This window comes from Phycodurus eques, chromosome 8, assembly GCF_024500275.1.
Source record: "Phycodurus eques isolate BA_2022a chromosome 8, UOR_Pequ_1.1, whole genome shotgun sequence".
Classification (NCBI taxonomy): domain Eukaryota; kingdom Metazoa; phylum Chordata; class Actinopteri; order Syngnathiformes; family Syngnathidae; genus Phycodurus; species Phycodurus eques.
The window spans coordinates 9,064,329-9,086,017 of NC_084532.1; the positions used below are offsets into that span (position 1 = coordinate 9,064,329).

The 21,689-nt window shown below is 39.6% G+C and overlaps 1 protein-coding gene across 4 annotated transcripts in view; it reads right to left on the reverse strand.

Moving 5' to 3' along the window:
- jak1 (Janus kinase 1) overlaps positions 1-21,689 on the reverse strand; it is a 55,635-nt gene that overhangs the window by 8,701 nt on the left and 25,245 nt on the right. For all 4 annotated transcript variants that reach the window (XM_061683471.1, XM_061683470.1, XM_061683472.1 and 1 more), the window contains 15 exons: positions 20,282-20,397; positions 18,300-18,473; positions 14,333-14,490; positions 11,522-11,636; positions 11,026-11,224; positions 7,170-7,279; positions 5,061-5,207; positions 4,820-4,907; positions 4,599-4,726; positions 4,356-4,494; positions 2,532-2,683; positions 2,260-2,410; positions 1,788-1,876; positions 1,079-1,271; positions 467-591 (listed from right to left, as the gene is read on the reverse strand). In XM_061683471.1, coding sequence (XP_061539455.1) covers positions 467-591; positions 1,079-1,271; positions 1,788-1,876; positions 2,260-2,410; positions 2,532-2,683; positions 4,356-4,494; positions 4,599-4,726; positions 4,820-4,907; positions 5,061-5,207; positions 7,170-7,279; positions 11,026-11,224; positions 11,522-11,636; positions 14,333-14,490; positions 18,300-18,473; positions 20,282-20,397 — 2,084 coding nt within the window. The remainder of the gene's footprint in view (positions 1-466; positions 592-1,078; positions 1,272-1,787; positions 1,877-2,259; positions 2,411-2,531; positions 2,684-4,355; positions 4,495-4,598; positions 4,727-4,819; positions 4,908-5,060; positions 5,208-7,169; positions 7,280-11,025; positions 11,225-11,521; positions 11,637-14,332; positions 14,491-18,299; positions 18,474-20,281; positions 20,398-21,689) is intronic.

Sequence of the window (21,689 nt, forward strand, 5' to 3'; positions counted from 1 at the left end):
ATTTCTCTTGTCTTTGTAGTGTATTCAATTAAATATAGGTTGAACATGATTTGCAAATCATTGTATTCTGTTTTTATTTGTTTAACACAACGTCCCAACTTCATTGGAATTGGGATTGTAAAATAAAATGGTGCTGGTGTGAAAACAAGCCTTAGTCAATTGCAAATTAGTTGGGCCTGGTATAACTGTGACCGCTTTAGTGTGCTGCAGAGTCATGAAATGTATGAGGCCTCCTCTGCTTCAAGCTATAGCTACGACCCAATAAACATTGTTGAATAAACATTAGATTGGTCAAATTGCACATCATGGAAAAAGAGGAGGATTGGCAAAACAGATTCATGTCTATAATGCACACTGTTGGTTTGTTTGTTTGTTTGTCTGTCTGTTTGTTTTCGCCACTCAGTGAAATGTGAAATAGTTCATCATGAATGAAGACGCAAGAGACCTAATGGTACCCGTGACCTACCCGGCATATTTGAGTGGAGTAGGTGAGCAGCGTGCTGAGACTGATCTTGCTTTTGTTGTCGGGCAGGTAATCTTTCAAACTTCCCAGAGGAAGAAACTCCATTATCAGCTTAGTGGCCCGACCACCTGCTCACACGCAAATGAAAACGGAGACACAAAGTTAGAGCACAAAATGACTTCTAATGTTAGGAGAAAATCTTATTCTGACAGACTTTCTTAAAAGTAGGTGAAATATTCCTCTTTATTTTGCTTTCTAATACTGTCTATTTTCATTTTTATTTACTTTTCTTTTTTTTTTTGTCCTGTTCGGCTATTAGGTCAAGCAGAAAGGAGGGAGGATCTGTATCCCTTTCACGCTGGAACAGTTTTACTGTGCCACAGTGGAGTTTAAGATATTGTCTATTTTCCAACATAATGCAGCACAAATTTTCATGCATTTGCATCAGGGGTGTACACAATTTCGGACAACAATTTGATCAAGGTAAAGACATAAACTAAATACAATTTCATAGCATTCTTTCTAAGGTCTCCAAGTTAACTGCTCGTCGTCAACTCGTCATCAGGTCTTCATATACACACGAATGCAGTATTGTCTGTTCAAATACACGCTTACCTTCCTCCAGGCAAATGCCCTTGTACTTGACAATGTTTTCATGGTAGAGGGCCTTCAGTATATTAATTTCACTCGAGAGATTGTTGCCCTTCTCCTGTCCATTCTCTGGCTTTAGAGACTTCACTGCCACTAATTCGCCAGTTCGATCTCCTCGGGGATCATAGCGACACAACTCCACCCTTCCAAAGTGGCCCTTCGGGAAGATCAAGTCAAGGGATTAATTAGCTCGTCTTGAGCCATTACATTAGGTACTCCTGCATATTCTAATGTGATTCAATGCGCGAGCACTGAAATCTTCCCTTATCATGCTCATTTTCTAATACTTTGATGACCATATTTAGCTATATGATGTACGAGAACAGAATAGAATATAGATATTGACATATATGAAAAACAAAACAACATTCAAAAAGGAAGTAAGATGTGTTGAGGATAGGCATCAAAATAAAAGTACAATAAGATGTAGTAAAAGAAGTGAGACATCAATGTGGAGCAATAAGAGAAAATATAAGAACAGTTATACACTGTGCAAAGTGTGTACATTATTGTTTAATGAATACATCTCTGACAGTGTTAAAACTGAGCAGCACTGTCTTTGTAAAGGCAAAATGGTTGATTTCAGAATAATAATGGTTTACTCATCTGACTCGGTCTAATAGTGTGCGACTAAAACTGCTGTGGACATTATAAAACAGCATGAAGTGATCACCTGTCCCAGATCTCTGATAATCCTCAGGAATCTCTTTTCAAAAACAGTTGGATCCACTTCAGGTGCAGGCTGTGGTTTGATGGATGGATCTACGGGAGAAAAAACAGCACAATCCTGGTTACAATACGGCTGTGATTACTCATGCGAACGAACTGACTGTCTTCCGAGTGACGTTTCAGCAGAAAGTATTTGCATTCCTGCATGTATTAGGTGTTCAGTGAGTGTAAACACAGTGATCTTAGATATATCACCTCACCTGAAATGTACATGTAAAGAGATTTTTTTTTTTTTCCCTAAAGGCTAATCGCCAATAAATTGGAATTGGACAATAAGCCTGGCAGTGTGAATCCAGCCTTTGTAACTAGCACAAGATGCGTGTCATTTGATATGGCTGAAATCTGAGGCTTTTGGTAGCATCCCTTTCTTTTGGAAAGAGTACATAACATGTACCCCTTATACAATATTCTCTTACTTTTTTCTTCCAGTTTGTCAATGTCTCTGACAATAGCCCTGAAGAAAGGTCTCTTCTTTGGGTCATAGTTCATGCAGTGGATCATCAGTTCAGCTAACTCTCTGTACTCAGGGGTCGCAAGCTGGCACTCGGTTTCATAAAACCTTTCCTTCTGCTCAACACAAAATAAATACAAAAGAGTCTCATAAGGTAAATGCAAACAGTTCTACTAATCAGTTTGAGAAAGAAGACAAAAAGGGAGCCACTGAATTGTGGACTGCTCGTCTCCCTACCTCAGTGAGCTTCTTTTCTTTAAGTGGCTCCTCTCCATCATAGCAAATTTCCCATAGGGTTGTCCCAAAGCCCCACTTGTCAGCTGCAACACTCAGGGAAGACACACTCTTCACACACTCAGGCGCGATCCAGGGTATGCGATGGACACACTCTGCGGAGCAACAACAAACAGTCAACATCATAAGTACCCAAAAAAATTGAATAAAACTAAAGTTCTAACTGAAACACACACCTTACCAATCGACAAATGAAACACTCACTGACCTGCCCACAAATATGCATGTCCAAAGTGACATACACCGTTATCTTAAACTACCAAAAGATAATTAATCAACATCAAAGATAATTAATCAACATCAAACTACTGTAACGTGATTGGATCATTCGCAATGTGTTGAACAAAATCTGTTCATAACTTCCCACGTATTCCCAGTTCTAAAGCATAACGGTTATTTTTGCCTAATCTATATCAAAATTGTTTTATATACATACTAGCGCTATGAACAAGTGGTTCATAAATTGAGTCAATTCACGAGTACAAGAAAAAAAAAAAAACGCTAAATCAGAATTTTCGCATTCGTATGAAAACGAGTCAATGACTTACTGCGTATCAGTTTTAAACATCTATCTATCGTGGCTGCATAAAGATTGTTAAAAAATAAAAAAATAAAAATTAAAGGAGCACTCCGCTGAAGGAGGCTCAGGCACGGATGCCCTGGAAACGATAAACAAAAAAACAAAAACAATAAAGGAGCCATCACTGGAGAGGGTGGCCACAGCACGGCGGCAGATTTAAGAGAGAGAACGGGAGAAAGTGGAATTAAGACAGTGTGGAGCTAGCATGGCTAAGTAGCCAGCAGGCTAGCAAGAAAGGTGGCAGTTTGGTCCGTTCGGTGAGGATTTATGGCATTGACGAGTGAAAAAAAACAGACTTGGCATTCTACAAGTGGCCAAGCTACGGCGAGGGACCCTCGTTAAAGTAAGCCATTTTAAATAGAAAAGAACCTTTCTGTATATGGAGACGAAGCTAAAACGGTGTCAGTCATAAGTCAAAACGTGCCTGCGTACTTTCTTACTGGTTCAATCGATAGTTTTCAAAAAATCAAAGCTGATTCACTTCTTTGCTCGTGTAAGTCATCACGAATAGCGAGTGGGGATATAGACCCTGAGTCCGACCACCAATACCTCCAAATTACATACATATACTCGACATACAATCCTGGCTTTACCTTATACGAGGCATTCATTCCAATTTTATATTAAATGCAAACAAATGACAACTCATCAATGCTATCAAATAATTCTGTGGGTCACAGACTGATGAAATCAAATGATTCTTAAGTTAAAGAAGATGACGAGTCAAGAGGTGGGGAAGCAGAGCAGAGTCATGGGGTGAGATGGAGTTGCCGTGGGAGAGGACAAGATGAATTATTTAAGGTGATTGCTCGGAGAAGGACAGTGTTCTCTAATATACAATCAAACATTACTTCACCTCACTGTGCTGACCAAAATAGAAACATCTGTCAGTTACGACCACGTGCGGCTCTACATAAAACGAGATTGTGCTGAGTGTAGTGGTCACTGATTACTGTATGTAAAAGCAAGGGTGTGAATGCAGAAGTGAAAGATGAAAGTAAAACTACCCAGGATAATTTGGACAAGTCAATACATGCATGCAGGTACAAAGGACATATTGGCGAAACTGCCATCACATGAAGATGCATATTGATGCATTGACTTTTGCTTGCAGCAGACTCAACTAAAGAGATAGCGAAAGCGTTTAACAAAGCATTTTGGTGTCATTATTTGTAAGCCAAACACACCTTCTCTGGTGAGCACAGTGACTGGTATTCCTGGGTCACTGAGCTTGATAAAGGGTCCTCCTTCATCAGCGTCCAGGCCATCTCGAGCCAACAAAATGTTCTTTGCACACACAAAGCCATGGACCAATTTTTTGTCCTCCTGCATGTTCAAATGAAAAATTTGCGGCGGTATATTTTATTACACATACTGTATATTGTGCAAGAACAGCAACATGCTTAAAAAAGTGTGCGTGTCTTTCTCACCAAATAGCTGAGAGCTGAGGCCAGCTGCTTGGCCACCTGGAACTTCCAAGCTGTGCTAAGTGGGTTTTGCTGTCTCCTCATGAACAAATCCAGCGGTCCTTGTTCCACAAACTCTTCCACAATGATATCTGACACACACACACAAAAAAAAAAGATTTGCTACACAGAACCCTTCCACAACACACACGTTATTATTCCTGTCGCTCAACAGATGCACTTACTCTCTAGATGGCGAACACAAACGCCATACAGCAGCACGATGTGCTTATGGGAAACTTGCCGCATCATACTTGCTGTTTCAAAGAAGGCCTACAAACAATAAGACAAATATGACGAAATAGGAAAGTGTACACATTACTTTTTGTGGATGACATTGTAGGTTTACATATGCCCATTAACAGGAGTGGACCTCGTAAGCAGAAGTGCAGAAGAAAACGTTGTTAATTTGACTGTGACTCTCACCAGGGAAATATCTCTGTGTCTTGAACCCAGCACTTTGAGCACCACCTTAAACTCTTGGAAGGATCCGTAACCTGCATCCTCATCACTTTTTACCCTCAGCGTTCCGCAGAAGATGTTTGTTCTTGTGCCGAGACCAAGATGCTCCTCCTAGTACACAGCAGGAATACCACAGCAGTGAGCATGGGCATACACAAAGCAGTGCCTCTGCAGTCAAAATGATGACATGACAATGGAAGAAAAGCTTTAACTACTATGATCACAGGAGAGGCAAGAAACCTTTTTACATATTTCCTTGGCCATATTTTAGGCCACTCACAAAGTAGAGCTCTATTTCCTATGCTGTGGGGGAATGCGCTCCATTGTTGTTGTGTTTGTTTACAGGCTGGTCAGTGAAACATTAACATATATGAAAGTTTGGGGTTCGGGCTTCAAGAGCAGGTGGGAAATTTTCATGTCATTTCATCAATAACAGTAAAGACATGGCCACCGAATTTACTTTTAGAAATCAATTAATTTTACTGATATGAGGTTATAATTGTTTCTAAGAAAACAAATATTCTAGAAATATATTCATTATCATTATATTTATTCATGATATTCAAGTCATATTTGTCAAACTTTTAACGGCAAAATGTCTTTACCGCTATTTTATCGTTGTCCGAAATGAAGTTTCATGACATGTTTTCTGAAGATGTTAATTACATTAGTAGATATATAGGATTTGTCTCCTATTGCTTAATATGCCGTTTCTATGGAAACGAACACAAATGCATTTTAGTGTCTTCAGAGTTCCTTTTTTTGGTTCTTTTACAAACGGTCTTTCTTTGTCACTCAAGATGTTTTTACCGTTAATGCCACTGGAGCGGCGCCTCGTTAAGGGACAATAACAATAATTGCAATACACCAGAGGGATCTGTGAGCTGAAGTGCCTCTCCTCTCTCTCTCTCTCTCTCTCTCTCTCTCTCTCTCTCTCTCTCTCTCTCTCTCTCTCTCTCTCTCGAGTGGTCACGGATTGGCGCTACGCCGCCCTCGCGGAAGTTGAAGTCTAAAAGTCGTGCACGCAAAAATGGATAAAAACAAAAAAAAGCAGCGAGCAGCATGTTGATCATTCTAACGGAGTAAAAGTATCAATTATTCTTAACATAAATGCTCAAGTAAAAGTAAAACGTTTGGTGCATTCAAACTACTCTGACAAGTACAATTTATCCAAAATGTTACTTGAGTAAATGTAACAGAGTAAATGTAGCAGGTTACTACCCACCTCTAGTTATCAATAAAGTTGTTGGGATTCATAGTTAGGGGTGGTAATCGGGACCGTTTATGAGCTTAACCGCTGAGAACTATCAGCCTACAGAGCCACAAAGTCGCTCAGCAGCACAAGCAGACAGAAGAGGGCTGTGAGCGGAGGAGGAAGGGAGGTTCGTCGGCTAGACTGGCTAGCGACAGGAGGGGATATATTCTGACCGAAAATTATTCACCAATTACGCCAAAAATAGTAAAAACAATATCCACAGCAAATTAGCATATGATTGCCAGAATTTCCGATTTATTTATTACTTGGCATTTTATCACTACTCAAGCGTTTACGAGCCTCTGAATGCTATTCCAGCTAGGCCTATGGAGCCGAGTCACTTTGCAAGTGGAGGTGGTGTGAGCGGAGGCAGAAGTGTGGCTGCCTCAGATTTTAAATCGCCAATAACATTTTAAAAATAAGACCTTAACTGTGGCCGTTGCAGCATGAGAGACATTTAACCATAAAAAAGCCAAGGAAGCATCAAAAATTGCTAAATTAGACAAGTGTCTTTACCGTTGTTGATCAAATGATCTGAAAATGACCTAGGTATGCAAAGTAGCAATGCAAAGTAAAGTAACTTAAAAAAATATATATCATATAGGTTAACGGTATTGTCCACAACAGTGAAGGAAATATAGGTTATCGGTGTTGACTGAAAAAGTAGTTATCGTGCAGCAGTAGGAGAAACCCTCATTAATCAATCATTAGTCTAGTATTACAAATTATTTGATTGTATATTATTTTACATATTCATTCTTTTACTTGAACTATAATTTACCTGACATTACATGTAGACAAATGAAGTGAAAGTATACCTGTTCAATTTCTTCCTTGTGTATGCGATGGATAATGACCTGGCAGTCCTGCATCGATGTCTGTGGTACCGGTGCTCTATCGTTTGTGACCACCAGCAAATTGGAGATCTCTGCAACACACATGCATGCACAAGATTAAAGAGTCTTCGCAGTTTGATTTGATATGAAAAGTATTCAATCAGAACCGTGAGCCAAATTCCTTTATTTTAGCACAGACAGATAACATTTGTGTTTGACATCAAAATAGGAATACATATATTTCCAAATACTTTTTTTCAGGACCAGATATACAACTTAGAATAGAACATTATGTCTAATGAAATACTTAAAATGACCCACTGATGTCACCACATTTTTTCACTCTTCTTTTGTGGCATTTTTCCAGGCTTTTCTCTTCTCTAGCAGGTAAAAGAAATGCTCTATAGGGTCCAAGTCTGTAGATTTACTTGGCCCATCTGAAACATTCCCCTTCTGTCTCTTAATGAAGTTCTTTATTGTTTTGGCAGTGTATTCCCATTCAGTTTGGTTAAATCTTTTTAAGAAAAAAGATGAATTAGCAGAAAAAAAGCTGAATTAGCAGACAAAATGTTTCTGTAGACTTCGGAATTCATTTTGTTGCTACAATCATGAGTTGCATTATCAATGAAGATTGATGCAAGCCCAAGCCATGACATCCCTTCCACTGTGTCTCACAAATGAGCTTCGACACTATGTTTTGGCTCTTGAGCAGTACTTTCTTTTGCCAAACTGTTTTTTTTTGCCTTTCCATCACTTTGGTAAAGGTTAATCGTTGTCTCATCCGTCCATAAAACATTCTCTCAATATTTTTCTTATGTTATCAGAAACAGATGTAAGTACAGTGGTGTGAGGACCTGAGTTATGAGTGCCCCAATTTATGAGTTTTCAAGTTATGAGCTGTCACTTGGCAATTTTTTTTTTCTTTTGCTTTATGTTGTGACCCAAATGGTTTCTCAGAACAGTCAAGGAGATAAACGATAAAGGTCAAATTAGTAGCCATATGAACACAGCTTCAATTAAGTTATGACTAAAGTCAGGTAAAGACCCCTCTCCCCCGGCTAATTATCGGCCCTTATCACTGATTAATGTAGATATCAAGATTATCTCGAAAGCCCTCGCAGCGAGACTTGAAGAGGTACTCCCGTCGATAATCAACTATGACCAGAAAGGCTTCATTAAAGGTAGAAGTTCCACAAATAATGTCAGACATCTGTTAGATTTAATAAGCATGTCACAGCGTAAAAATTTAAACACAATCATCATGTCACTTGATACAGACAAAGCTTTCGATAACGTTAACTGGCCTTTCCTGTTTGCAGTACTTTGCAAATTTGGGTTTGGAGATTCATTTATACATTGGAGAGCAACATTATACAATTCGCCGAAAGCGACAGTCACCACAAATAGAATCACCTCACAAAGTTTTACATGCAAAGCGGAATCAGACAATGATGTCCACTCTCACCAATGCTATTTGCAATATTTAGCGAACCTCTTGCTGCCGCTATACGTCAGAATGCTAATATTAAAGGTATCTGCTCACTAGTGACAGAACACAAAATCAGTCTATATGCTGATGATATTCTTCTTTACTTACAGGAACCCAAGTATTCTCTTCAGGCAGTCTTCAATCTCATTAAAACATTTTCACAAATCTCAGACTACTCTATCAACTAGACAAAATCAACAATACTCCCAATAAACTCATGGACTCCTGCAGATGAAATCCCAGATTATCCTATTCCTATAGGAACCATTAAGTATTTAGGTATTAATATTTCATCAAAAGTCACAGAGCAAACCAATCTAAATTACACACCACTTTTGTAAAAAATCTCATCTGATTTAAGATGCTGGAATAACTTGCCTATATCATTACTGGGAAGAATAGCTACAATAAAAATAAAATCTTATCTCAAATAAATTATTTTCAATTATTCCATTTAAGACCACATTTAAATGGTTTCAAACCTTAGATTCTGATGTAATACATTTTGATTCAAAAAATAAGAAAAATAGAATTAGTCTATCCACTCTTCAGAAAAGTAAACAGGAGGTAGGCCTAAATGCTCCCAACTTTAAACACTATTATTTAGCTTACCAATTACAATACCTCCTCAAATGGTTGCACCACAATGAGGAGTATAATTATTGGCTAGAATTGGAACCAATAGACTGCAACATCATCAAACTCCCAAAACTCCCTTTTATTTCCATTTCCATATTTAAGTCTTAAACGCCATAAATGTTTCAAGAACCTAATAATCAGTTGTACAGCCGGGTTCACGACCCTGGTCCTGCATGCTTCTTTTCCTGTCCTTGTCCTGTTCTAGCTTGTCCTGTCCTTCCCTCACAGTGTGTAGCACTACAGCCCCATGCAACACTCATATTTAATGTTTCATTGTTGCAGATAATGTAATGAATTCATTTTCTCATCCTGTCTACAATTACTGCTTTGTCTTTTGTCTTTGTTTCTCTCTCCCCTCAAGAAACTTGGGTTCTGTTCGACTCTGATTTTCAATAAACTTCAATTATAATATTAAGAAACCACAGCGGAAGCTTAAAAACTCCACTGTGACACAGTAAAACTGTTCCGGCATAAAAGGGATACAGATCCTCCCTTCTGCTTGAGCTAACAGGCAAAATAGGACAAAACAAAAACAAACAAAATAAGTGGTACCGAACATTCCTGCAAATTAGTCACCTGAAAATCAAACTGCAACCTCAGAAGAGGATTGCATCATACAATACTTTGTTATAATTGTATTTATAATAAACAATATCAGAATATTTTTCCCCATTATACATCATAACCTTCATACACGTTTCTAGTGGTTTATAGTGAGGTGTGTGGTGTTCAAGTTGTAAAAGGTAATAGAATTCCTTGCCCTAAAACGTGGTTATCAGCCAAATAATAGGCAAATAGCAGATCTTATGATAGATTTAGTGATAAATATTATGTAATACAGAAGACATTCAGTCTTTAATCTGTAACACAAAACATGAAAAGTTCTGACACATTGCATGACATGTACAGACTCTTTCAGTGAAGCAAATAAAAGTGTTTCAGTTTGGCTCCGGAAACCCACATTTACAACTCTCTTCCTCTCTGACACCGGTGTGTGCATGTGTGTGGAGTGTATGCACACATGTGAGACATGCATAAATGCATATGCACTAGTGCTGGGCCTATTGTTTGCATTATGTACTTTTGCGCAGATCTCTCAAATGAGTCACCATTATGTTACTGAGTTTGTTAAAGCACACCATATCAATGCCATTTTAGTGCAGTTTACAGTGGGGTGGTGTTTTATGATATTGTGAGACTAATTAAATTAAATATCACGAAATGAGGCTGCACTGTGGCTGACTAGTTAGCACATCCGCCTCACAGTTCTGAGGACCCGGGGTCAAATCCGGCCTCGCCTGTTTAGAGTTTGCATACTCTCCCTGTGCCTGCGGTTTCCTCCCACATCCCCAAAACATCTATGGTAGAGGTTGATTGAAGACTCTAAATTGCCCGTAGGTGTGAATGTTTTGTTGTTTATATGTGCCCTGCGATTGGCTGGCGACCAGTTCAGGGTGTACTCCGTCTCTCGTCAAGAGTCAGCTGGGATAAGTTACAGCACAGCCGCGATCATAGTGAGGATAAGCGGTACGGAAGATGAATGAATGACTGAATGAATGAATCACTAAATGAAATATTAACAAGGCATCATATTACATTGTTATATATTTTCTAATCTTGCTGGGCAAGCATTGTTATTTCTAAATAGTGTGCATACTTTCCAATTGGATGTTACTACGTGTACAGATGAGCAAACTTTGAAAGTCTTACCTCGAGGTTGAGGAGGACAGCAGCAGAGCAGATGGAAGTGGAGATTGTCAGAGCGAAGACTCTGGCCCTCCAGGTGCTCCAATAGCGCCCTTAGAGTGGGCCTTGCTGTTTCTGTGCCATAAAGGCGGAACTCATCCGGAGTCACTTCAATCTGGAAGTTTTTATACTGTCGCACAGGGCGGGATTCCCTGAGGTCAAGCTAAATGGAGTAGAGTAAGTCAAGTGAGACAATAGTAAACAAGCTATAGCTCAGCTTTGTGGCTACTCTGACAAACATTTTGCCAATGTTACGTTTAAGAACGTTTGCACTAAACCAGGAATGAGTTCAGTGAGGCAGTCTGTAAGGTAGGCTGGGGATATAATAATTTGGTTTGCTGGAGAAAGCTAGAGATGTCATCCGAGTAGCAATGATAATGGATGTTTTATTTGCTAACGAGTCTGAGACTTAGAGCAAACTAATGAAAAAAACGAGAAAACATGTAATGATGCCCTATACCTCATTGCACACCACAGTGATGATGATGTACTGGTAGTCAGTGCAGCTCCAGCGTAGAATGTACATGCCCTCCTCATTACCCTCATGACGCAGTTTTTGGATGGCATACTCCGTACTGGTGTAGGGAACAAACAATAGTGGTCAATCAATTAAAAGTGAGACAAATGTGATGGGAGGAGATATGAAGCTAAAAAATTTTATGCTTTGTGTCAAGGACAAAACTCAACTGTCAGCTTTGTCTTCTCATCATAATGTAAATATTCCAGTAAATATTTCAGCAGTGGCAGTTTGCACGTCACATTGACAACTCCTAACTGGTCGAACGGCCATGAGATGATTTCCCAGCGTGCGTGTAGCAGCATTAAAATACTGTTTTATGTCAGTAAAGCTTTTCCATTACAAGTTCCAGAACGGCCTGGCCCCGCTCTGCCCCAGCCTCGCTTGGCCTGGCCCGGCCTCCGTTGCTTTCCCATTAAAACAGGCACCAATCAAAAGTGGGAGGGATTGGAGCGAGATCAAGAAGAACGTGACATGCTCGTTTCTTGTCACACCTTCCATGTCGCTGAATTTCATCTTCTGCAAATATGGACATAAATGCCCATACCTCCTCAGTTGACCACAGAGCAAAAGCTGCTTTAAACCGGCGGCACACTGCGCGATGTGGTCAAACTCGACTGGACCGGACCATCGCGTAAATTTGCTGACACACCCCCGAACATGAGTGATTCATAAGTGGATGCCCGGCGAGCTTGTATAGGCGTTTGATGCTATGTATTCAGCATCTTGTACTTTATCACATTCCTGAAACCATAAAAATATATATTAATAGTTAAGGAAGAAGTAGGATGCTAAAGCGTGCCATTGTCACCGCTCAGCCTCGAAAAAGTGTAATGGAGAAGCGACGACATGGGGCAGAGCGAGGCTGGTTGGGATTAAAACCAGTACAAAGGTAAAAGGGGCATTAGTCCCCTAATACCATAAATATTGTAATTGTAATAATGTGAATTTTAACAGATCTTATTCAAATGTATCTGCCCGTTGCAGCTTTTGTTGTGTCTTAACTATTTTTTTATAATCTTGCACCACGAGTGAATGTGTTATCACGGACCACAAGACCTCTCTAGCTTTCAGTATGTTGTGCAAGCCAGCTGATGTACCAACGGTCACGTGGGAGGTGGCAAATACCTCCGCCAAGCTGCAGTTTGAAAACTAAACACTAGGGTGCATCACATCCTAAATACTTAGCAGATAATTATAACATTTTAAATGTGACCCTAAATATGATGTAAACGTATAAATCACAAGATTAAAACTAATTGATAGCTATTCTATAACCCACATCTACTCATATACCTCATTTTACTGTGAAGGATTTTCTAACTTTTACTATACTCATGTATAATGCACACTATTGACTTTGGGGGGGGAGAAAATTGCACATTATACAAAATAAATTACAGTAAATTTATTAATTTTTAATTAATTCATTTAGCCAATGCAATATGATTTATCAACTTTGAGACAAATTGTGATGGGTTATTTTGTGCCCTTTAAAACCACATCTGACAGACAGGTGCAACCCGGCATGCACAGAGGGTGCCACCATAGAGCATGCAAAAATGTAAGGCAACAGAAATTTTCCACTTTTGTCTGTTCAAATTGTCACGTACTGGGGTCGAGTTAAATTAAACAAAATCTGTCTATTTTGTAGTTGCTAGCTTCCCGAAAATTATTGGAGCGATGTTGATTTATTTTCTGTAAGTCAGTCTGTCTGTCTGCTCTTCCCATTCCATCACTTCTAACTTCATTTTGTGTTTGCGGTGCTCTGCCAAATTTTCCATGGTGAAAATCATCAGCTACTACCTAAAGTGCAAAACCCTCTTTTAAATACGGCCGTCTCGACCACTTTTACACCTGTTGCCGACAGTGTGCCCAATCTGTTATAATGAGAGAGTGCAACCACTGTTTAAGGTCTAAGTAAAAGGTCATCTCAGTAGATCACGTGCATCATGCCCACCGACAGCATGCATAATCTATTAAGAGTGAAGACACAATTCAGTGCCCGCTATAAGGGAAGGATGTTGGAGCAGTGCCAAACACTCAGTGAGCAGTCAAATCATAGTTCTCGGCATTTACTTTTTTTTTTTCTCTTATTTTTGTCCTGTTTGGCTGTTAGGTCAAGCAGAATGAAAGATCTGTATCTCTTTTATGCCGGAACAGTTTTACTGTGTCACAGTGGAGTTTTTAAGCTTCCGCTGTGGTTTCTTAGTATTATAGTTGATGTTTATTGAGAATCAGAGTTCATCAGTCGAACAGAACAATGTTTCTAAAGGCGAAGAAACGAAGACCAAAGACAAAACACTAATTGTAAACAGGATGAGAAAAGTAAGTCATTACATATCTACAACAATGAAACATTAGATATGAGTGTTGTATGGGGTGTAGCACTACACCCTGTGAGGGAAGGACAGGACAAGGATAGCATGCAGGACATGGGTAGTGAACCGGCTGTACAACTGAAGTGGGGTGGAATTGACTATGTAAATTATAAGTCTATAGGACGAGAGTGTGAGTGAGGGGATACCCAAACGATTCGTTCTCGGTATTTACAATATGAGCTGAACTAAGTTGTTCGTGTTCAATCATAGGCAATCAACTCATGCAATTTGATGGGGTTTAAAAACAACCCATGCCCACCTTAAGACTACAAAAATTACAATGTGACTGAATAGAGCTAAATATTAGAAATGTCAAATGGTGTACAAAGAACACAGAAAACTGCACCAATGAAATGAAACCGCAAGAACAAACCAAATGGGGCCATGGCAGCCATTCTTGATGTTGTGCACCACTGAAGAAGGAGCCACCTCCTTGCACAGGTAGTGGTGGGCATCCACTGTTAGCCTGAAGTATCCATCCACAAGGGCTGTAAAGGATAGAGCCTCAGTCCAAGATGCCATACGCAGCTCCTGATGAAACAAAGGGTGATTGCACATCATTATTGTTCTTGTTTATTCGAGTTCAGACAAGCAAGGGAAGTCCAAACAATTTTTCTGACGGTTTAATGTTAAGTGAAAATAAACAGAAATAAATGCAGATCTGAGCAAAGTAACATGCTTTTAAATATCCCAAAGAGCATAACAACCCCAGTGTTGTTGCATAATAGCTGCCCTAACCATTGATGGCTTTGTTATTAACGAATGCTTGAAAAAAATCCTGCTGCTAAAACCTCTGCTGCAGAGCAGGCGCACCACACTATTCTTTAAATGTGCTTGAGGGGAGTGTTTAGATGCAGTGTTGGACAAGGAGGACGTCTTGACATGTAAGGTGCAAGGTTATTATCGGAAAAGAAAACGAACAAAATAACTAAAACTGAAGAAACATTTTCGTAAACGAAATAAAATAAAAATGAGAATGTTTAAAAAAAATAATAATATTTTTTAACGTTTGCAAAACTAACAAACTATGTCTTTCATTTTCGTCTTTGTCAATTAATTTCATACATGAGCTTTCGGCGTTCATTTTAAATTTACTTTCAGATAAATACACGGAAGGAAAGTCGAACAAGCCTTTCCAATTCAATTCCTTGTGTGTCGCCTAGAAGTGACGCCATTGGGCAGTGCCATCGTATTGACGGCTCACCAAAGGAAGCCTAAGTTTTTCTACAAAGCTAACTTTTACGTATAAGCGGTTTTTGTTGCCACGTGTTGCTAACGGAAATGGCTAAGACAGCTACCAACTAGCTAGCGCCTTCACGGAACCTGCACGTCAGTCTTTTGGGGAAAAACCTGAGAAATGGTCAACTGCAGAGTGTCTCAAAAGGCTGTTGTATCCCACCACAAAAGGCAGATGTGAAAGCAGACAAGGAGTTTTCTCGCTGACACAGCAGGTGATTGAACAGGTAAAAGCAAGCTTACTTTCTATCTACAGTGCCGTAAAAGGTATTGGGCCACTTCTCAAATTCTTATATTTTTGCATAGTTTCCCGACTTGAATGTCTAAGATCTTCAAACAAATGTAAATATCAGACAAATATAACCCAAGTGGACTTGCTGTTTTTAAATGGTGATTTTATTTATTAGAGGGGGGAGGGGGGGGGGGGGACTATTCAAAGTTACGTGGCCCGGTATGAAAATGTAATGGCCCCCTAAACCTAATAATTGGTTGGGCCATGCTCAGCAGCAACAACTGAAATCATGCGTTTTCTATAAGTGGCAATGAGTCTTTCACATCTCTGTGGAGATATTTTGTCCCACTCGTCCAGTGGAATTTTTTTAATTCAGCCATAATGGAGGGTTTTTTAGCATGAACGGCCTTTTTAAGGTCATCCCACTGCATTTCAATTGGATTCAAGTCTGGACTTTTGACTAGGCCACTCCAAAACCTTCATTTTGTTTTCTTAAGCCATTCAGAAGTTGACTTGCTGGTGTGTTTTGGATCGCTATCCTGCTACAGAACCCAAGCGCACTTCAGCTTGAGGTCACAAACTGATGGCTGAACATTGTGCTTCAGGATTTTCTGAAGTTGACTTGCTAGTGTGTTTTGGATCGTTATCCTGCTACAGAACCCAAGCGCACTTCAGCTTGAGGTCACAAACTGATGGCTGAACATTGTGCTTCAGGATTTTCTGAAGTTGACTTGCTAGTGTGTTTTGGATCGTTATCCTGCTACAGAACCCAAGCACACTTCAGCATGAGGTCACAAACGGATGGCTGAACATTGTGCTTCAGGATTTTCTGTTAAAGAGCAGAATTCATGGTTCCATTAATGGTTCCATCAATCACAGCAAGGTGTCCAGGTCCTGAAGGAGCAAAGCAACCCAAGACCATCACACTACCACCACCATGTTTGACTGTTGGTATGATGTTCTTTTCCTGAAATGCTGTGCTATATTTATGCCGGATATAATCAGACACACCTTCCAAAAAGATCAACTTTCATCTCGTCAGTCCATTTCTTTCTTCTTCCAGAAGTCTTCGGAATCATTCAGATGTTTTTTTTTTTTTTTTTTTGCAAAGGTAAGTAAGATGAGCCTTTATATTCTTTTTGGTCAGCAGTGGTTTTCGCCTTGGAACTCTACCATTGAAGCCATTTTTGCCCAGTTTCTTCCTAATTGTTGTGTCATGAACACATACTTTAACTGAGGCAAAGGAGGCCTGCAGTTCTTAGAAGTTGTCTTGATTTCCTTTGTGGCCTCCTGGATGAGTCATTGCTGTTCTTCTTGGGGTAATCTTTGTAGGCCGGCCACTCCTGGGAAGGTTCACCACCGTTCCATGTTTTCTCCATGTGAGGATAATGGCTATCTCTGTAGACCACTGGAATCATAAAGCTTTAGAAATGGCTTTTGTAACCCTTTCCAGAGTGATAGAGGTCAATTACTTTATTTCTCGACTGTTCTGGAATTTCTTTGGAACGTATCATTCTGTCACAGCTTTTTTAAGATCTTTTGTCCGACTTGATTTTGTCGGGACATATTCTGTTTTAGTTATTTCTTGATTGAACAGGTCTGTAGGTAATCAGGCTTGGGTGTGATCAGTGAAAATTAACTAAAAATTGCAATTAGCCACAATTAATTCATGATTTAACAAGGGGGCTAATTACTTTTTCACACAAAGCCAGGTAACTGAATATTTTTTTTTCCTTAATAAATGAAATCACTGGTGGCACGGTGGACGACTGGTTAGAGCGTCAGCCTCACAGTTCTGAGGAGTGGGGTTCAATCCCCGGCCCCGCCTGTGCGGAGTTTGCATGTGCCTGCGTGGGTTTTCTCCAGGCACTCCGGTTTCCTCCCACATCCCAAAAACATGCATGAATTGAAGACTCTAAATTGCCCGTAGGTGTGAATTTGAGTGCGAATGGTTGTTTGTTTGTATGTGCCCTGCGATTGGCTGGCAACCAGTTCAGGGTGTACCCCGCCTCCTGCCCGATGTTAGCTGGGATAGGCTCCAGCACGCCCGCGACCCTAGAGAGGAGAAGCGGCTCAGAAAATGGATGGATGGATGGATGGATGGATGGATGGATGGATGGATGGATGGGTGGATGGATGGATGGATGTCTTGGAGGTGGCTGCCCAGCTGAGTTGCTCGTCGCTCGCTCCAAACCCGGAAATGCATTTCCAGCAGTGTATGAAAGCTCACAAAGTAATTCCCCACGAAATGGGCCAGAAAACAGGACAATGTGTATGAATGTATCCAGCCATTTATTCCTCAACTCGTCTGAGTTTGGCAAATGATGCAAAGCTTTGCACATGACGCAGTCGCATTGTCACTCAGCCAGTTTCCCTGTGATGTGGGCGTGTAGCAACAACAAAGTTGGCAGGTAGTTGAATATTAATTGTCAAAACTATGTTACAACAACGGCGATTTCAAATCCCGCCGTTTGCAAGCGATATGGTGTTCAAAGGCTGTTGTATTCAAGCGACAAACTGTTCTGACATACATGTCAGAACTTCAACTAGGTCACAGACTCATTTTGACTTCTTATGCATAAAACAGTTGGATTTGGAGACCTTTTACGGACAATGTATAAAAGTGTTTGGGGTGTTGAAATGGGTGACAATTGCTGAATTTAAGTTTAATGCAATATTAACGGTGTGTAGCCTAGTGCGGGCACATACAACAAATTATTGCCCAAAAAGATTTTGCGTTTCCGTTCCATATAATAAAATTGTTTAAAAAAAAAACAAAAAAGGGAGTTGGGGGACGAACTGAAAAGCAGATTTTAGACTGGAGCGTAATCCCCGACTCAATCGGTTTTCTGGTGTGCTCTGTTTGTCTCACCATTTTCTTGTGATCCTGTCTGTGAATTGTGACTGTGGCCTCTTTGATGGCAGCATGCATGATCTCATGGAAGTCGCAGAATCTCTCCCAGCCGTCATCAGCTTCATTTTTTCTCAGATTTCCATTTAACTTATTCTTCTTTGACCTTCCTTTCGCTTTAGAAATCACCAGTATCTATTTTGAAGGCACACACAGTTTATGCTGTTATTTAGTAGACTAATGTAGACAGTTTTACAGGTATTTCATACTTTGTTGTACAAGGCAAATTACCAGAATTCCTGTCTAGTACAATAACAATATAAAATGACACACAATTAGAACAAGGCAAATACAAACTTATTTAGATAATATATAAGGCTGAGTTTGAGGTTTTTTTTTTTTCCTTAGACTGGAATCCCCGTGGACCATGATGTTTGCAGATGACATTGTGATCTGCAGAGGGAACAGGTGGAGGAAAAGTTGGAAAGATGGAGGCATGCACTGGAAATGAGAGGAATGAAGATTAGCCGAAGTAAAACAGAGTATATGTGCATGAATGAGAGGGGTGGAGGGGGAAGAGTGAGGCTACAGGGAGAAGAGATACCAAGGGTGGAGGACTTTAAATACTTGGGGTCAACCGTCCAGAGCAATGGTGAGTGTGGTCAGGAAGTGAAGAAATGGGTCCAAGCAGGTTGGAACGGGTGGAGGAAGGTGTCAGGTGTGTTATGTGACAGAAGAGTCTCTGCTAGGATGAAGGGCAAAGTTTATAAGGCAGTGGTTAGGCCAGCCATGATGGACGGATTAGAGGCAGTGGCACTGAAGAGACAACAGGAAGCAGAGCTGGAGGTGGCGGAAATGACGATGTTGAGATTCGCAGTAGGAGTGACCAGGTTGGATAAAATTAGAAATGAGCTCATCAGAGGGACGGTCAAGGTTAGATCTTTTGAAGACAAAGTTAGAGAGAGCAGACTTCGATGGTTTGGACACATCAGGAGGAGAGATAGTGAGTATATTGGTTGAAGGGTGATGAGGATGGAGCTGCCAGAAGAGAAGGTTGATGGATGTCGTGAATAGACGGTAGACGGGCAGCTGGTGTCAGAGAGGAGGCTTACATGGAAAAGGATGACACGCTCTGGCCACCCCTTATGGGACAAGTCGAAAGGAAAAGAAGAAGATACTGCGTTTTTAAGTTTTGTAAGTTACGTCTTTGTACCACAAAGATACTGTATATGCAACTTAACTGTTGCAGCTAAAAAGCACAAATGACTGCACGAGATGCCTTTTAACATCAGCTGTATTTTTAAAGCCCAAAAATTTCTTTCCGGGCTTACAAAGGCATTACAATTCACCTTGCCTGGGCTGCATCTTTCAACACGTGTTACGTTCAAGAAACCCACGAGACTATCAGCGCATGAATGATGCTTTCCCTTACAATCGGACACATCAATATTAGAAAAAAAAAAAAAGAACATGAAACCTATAAAACAAAGGATGTGGGGTGTCTGTGAACAAATATTAATAGTACGACCACAGTAATTCCTGAACAGACATCTCTCACATAACTCCCATGTCCACAATTAATATTACGAATACAGCATCGCACTTTACTTCTTACTGGTATACAGCATTTAACGGAGCCCATAAGTTAATGCCTTCATTATAACATTTAAAAACAATTCCAACTAATGTATTTGGTTGTAATTTGATTCACTACATATTTTGAAAGCAGCTACAGCCAACAAAAAAATAAAGAAATATAATAATAATTTGAGCTGTTTGCAAATACCCAGTGGCTGCAAATGGAACTTTTCAAGAGCTAGTAAATAGGATAGTTATTTAATCTATCTTTAATCATAATAAATACAATTATCGAACAATAAAATGGTGGCTAGTAATGCTGAAAACCACTTGCCAAAGTGGCTGATAAGCAAAAAAGTTAATGTCAAGCCCAGGTTATATGTTCTACTAGGACAAAATGTCCTTATGATAACAGTTTCACTTACTGTGGGGGGCTTCTTCCTCCAGGAAATGCCTGTTGTACCAGACACGCATACTTGTACATCATGCCAAGTATCCATGCCCTGGTTTTGCCTCTGTCCTTGGATCTGGTTGTAGTACGCTGTTAACACAGACATAACTATAGCTTAGTTTTAATTACTGAAAAGTAAGGAACTAGTTGTCTGGATTACAATTTTTTAAGTATTAAATGACACAGATTAGTGACAGTTTGTTCTGTATTACTGTATAGAAATTGCAGTATCAAATGTATTCTGTTCATCAAGTCCGAAATCATAGTACTACAATGAGGCATTTATCGTGACATTTGTATATTGGTTCTAATTAATTCGACTGAATTTTACAAAGAAATGCAGAGTCGCCAGAAATTCACTTCCTGAACAATTTGTCCAAATTTGTCTGAATTTCCATATTTTCCAAATGTTGTCAGGAAGATTACCGTGGGACAGTTATTGCAGCATATTTTGTGATAGGATAAAAATATTTCAGCATACTGTTCAATTGGATACCATAATCATTACTCTATAATTGTAATTGTTAATAAATTATGGCTTTTTATTGCGTCAACCTTGTAATGGCAGACGCAGTTGCAGCCTGATTCAAAGTATATGAGATTTTGACGTGCCTTCGTCAGAAATATCTGTGTGGTTAATTCGCCTTTACCAATTCTGTTTTCAAACTTGGTTTATAAAAAAAAAAAAAAGAAAGGCAAGTCTATTAAATCAGCTTAATCATATCCTCAAAAGAGTCTATTAAACTCAGCACTCTATTTTGCAGACGAACAAAAAAACCTTGCTGATCGACTAAATTGGATAGTTTATGCCGGAACAAAAGATTGCTATTTTGTGAATGTACTTTTATAGATGTCTTCTCTTGCATGCTATATATATTATATATTTATATTTCTTATATCCACTACTGCTACTGAAATGATGGAAATATCTGTAATAAAGTAACATTCACGAAGCAGCTCTTTTTCTCTCTCTTTTTTTTTTTTTTTTTAAACATCGTGTTTATTTCATCAAATTAATTTATGAACTTTTCATAACAGTGGAATACAGGCCGGTAATGCCGTTAAACATTGGATTTTGTCCCCCCCAATATCCGGAACAAACGGTGTTATGGCCATAACGAGTCAGCATTCATGATTTCCGTAATAAAATACAGGATGTTCCGTAACATTTGACAGCTCTGGAAATGTCAATTTCAAATGTGCTTCTGAGAACAGCCACAAGTACAAAAGGTTTGCCTTTTTCGCTGAATGCCACACCAAGTGTAAAAGATGAAAAATACTTACACGCAAAGAAAATACTACACCACCAAACTAATCACATTCAGTAGTGTTTCCCACCCGTTATTGAGCCAAAGCACATACTTTACATGAGAAAAATCTGA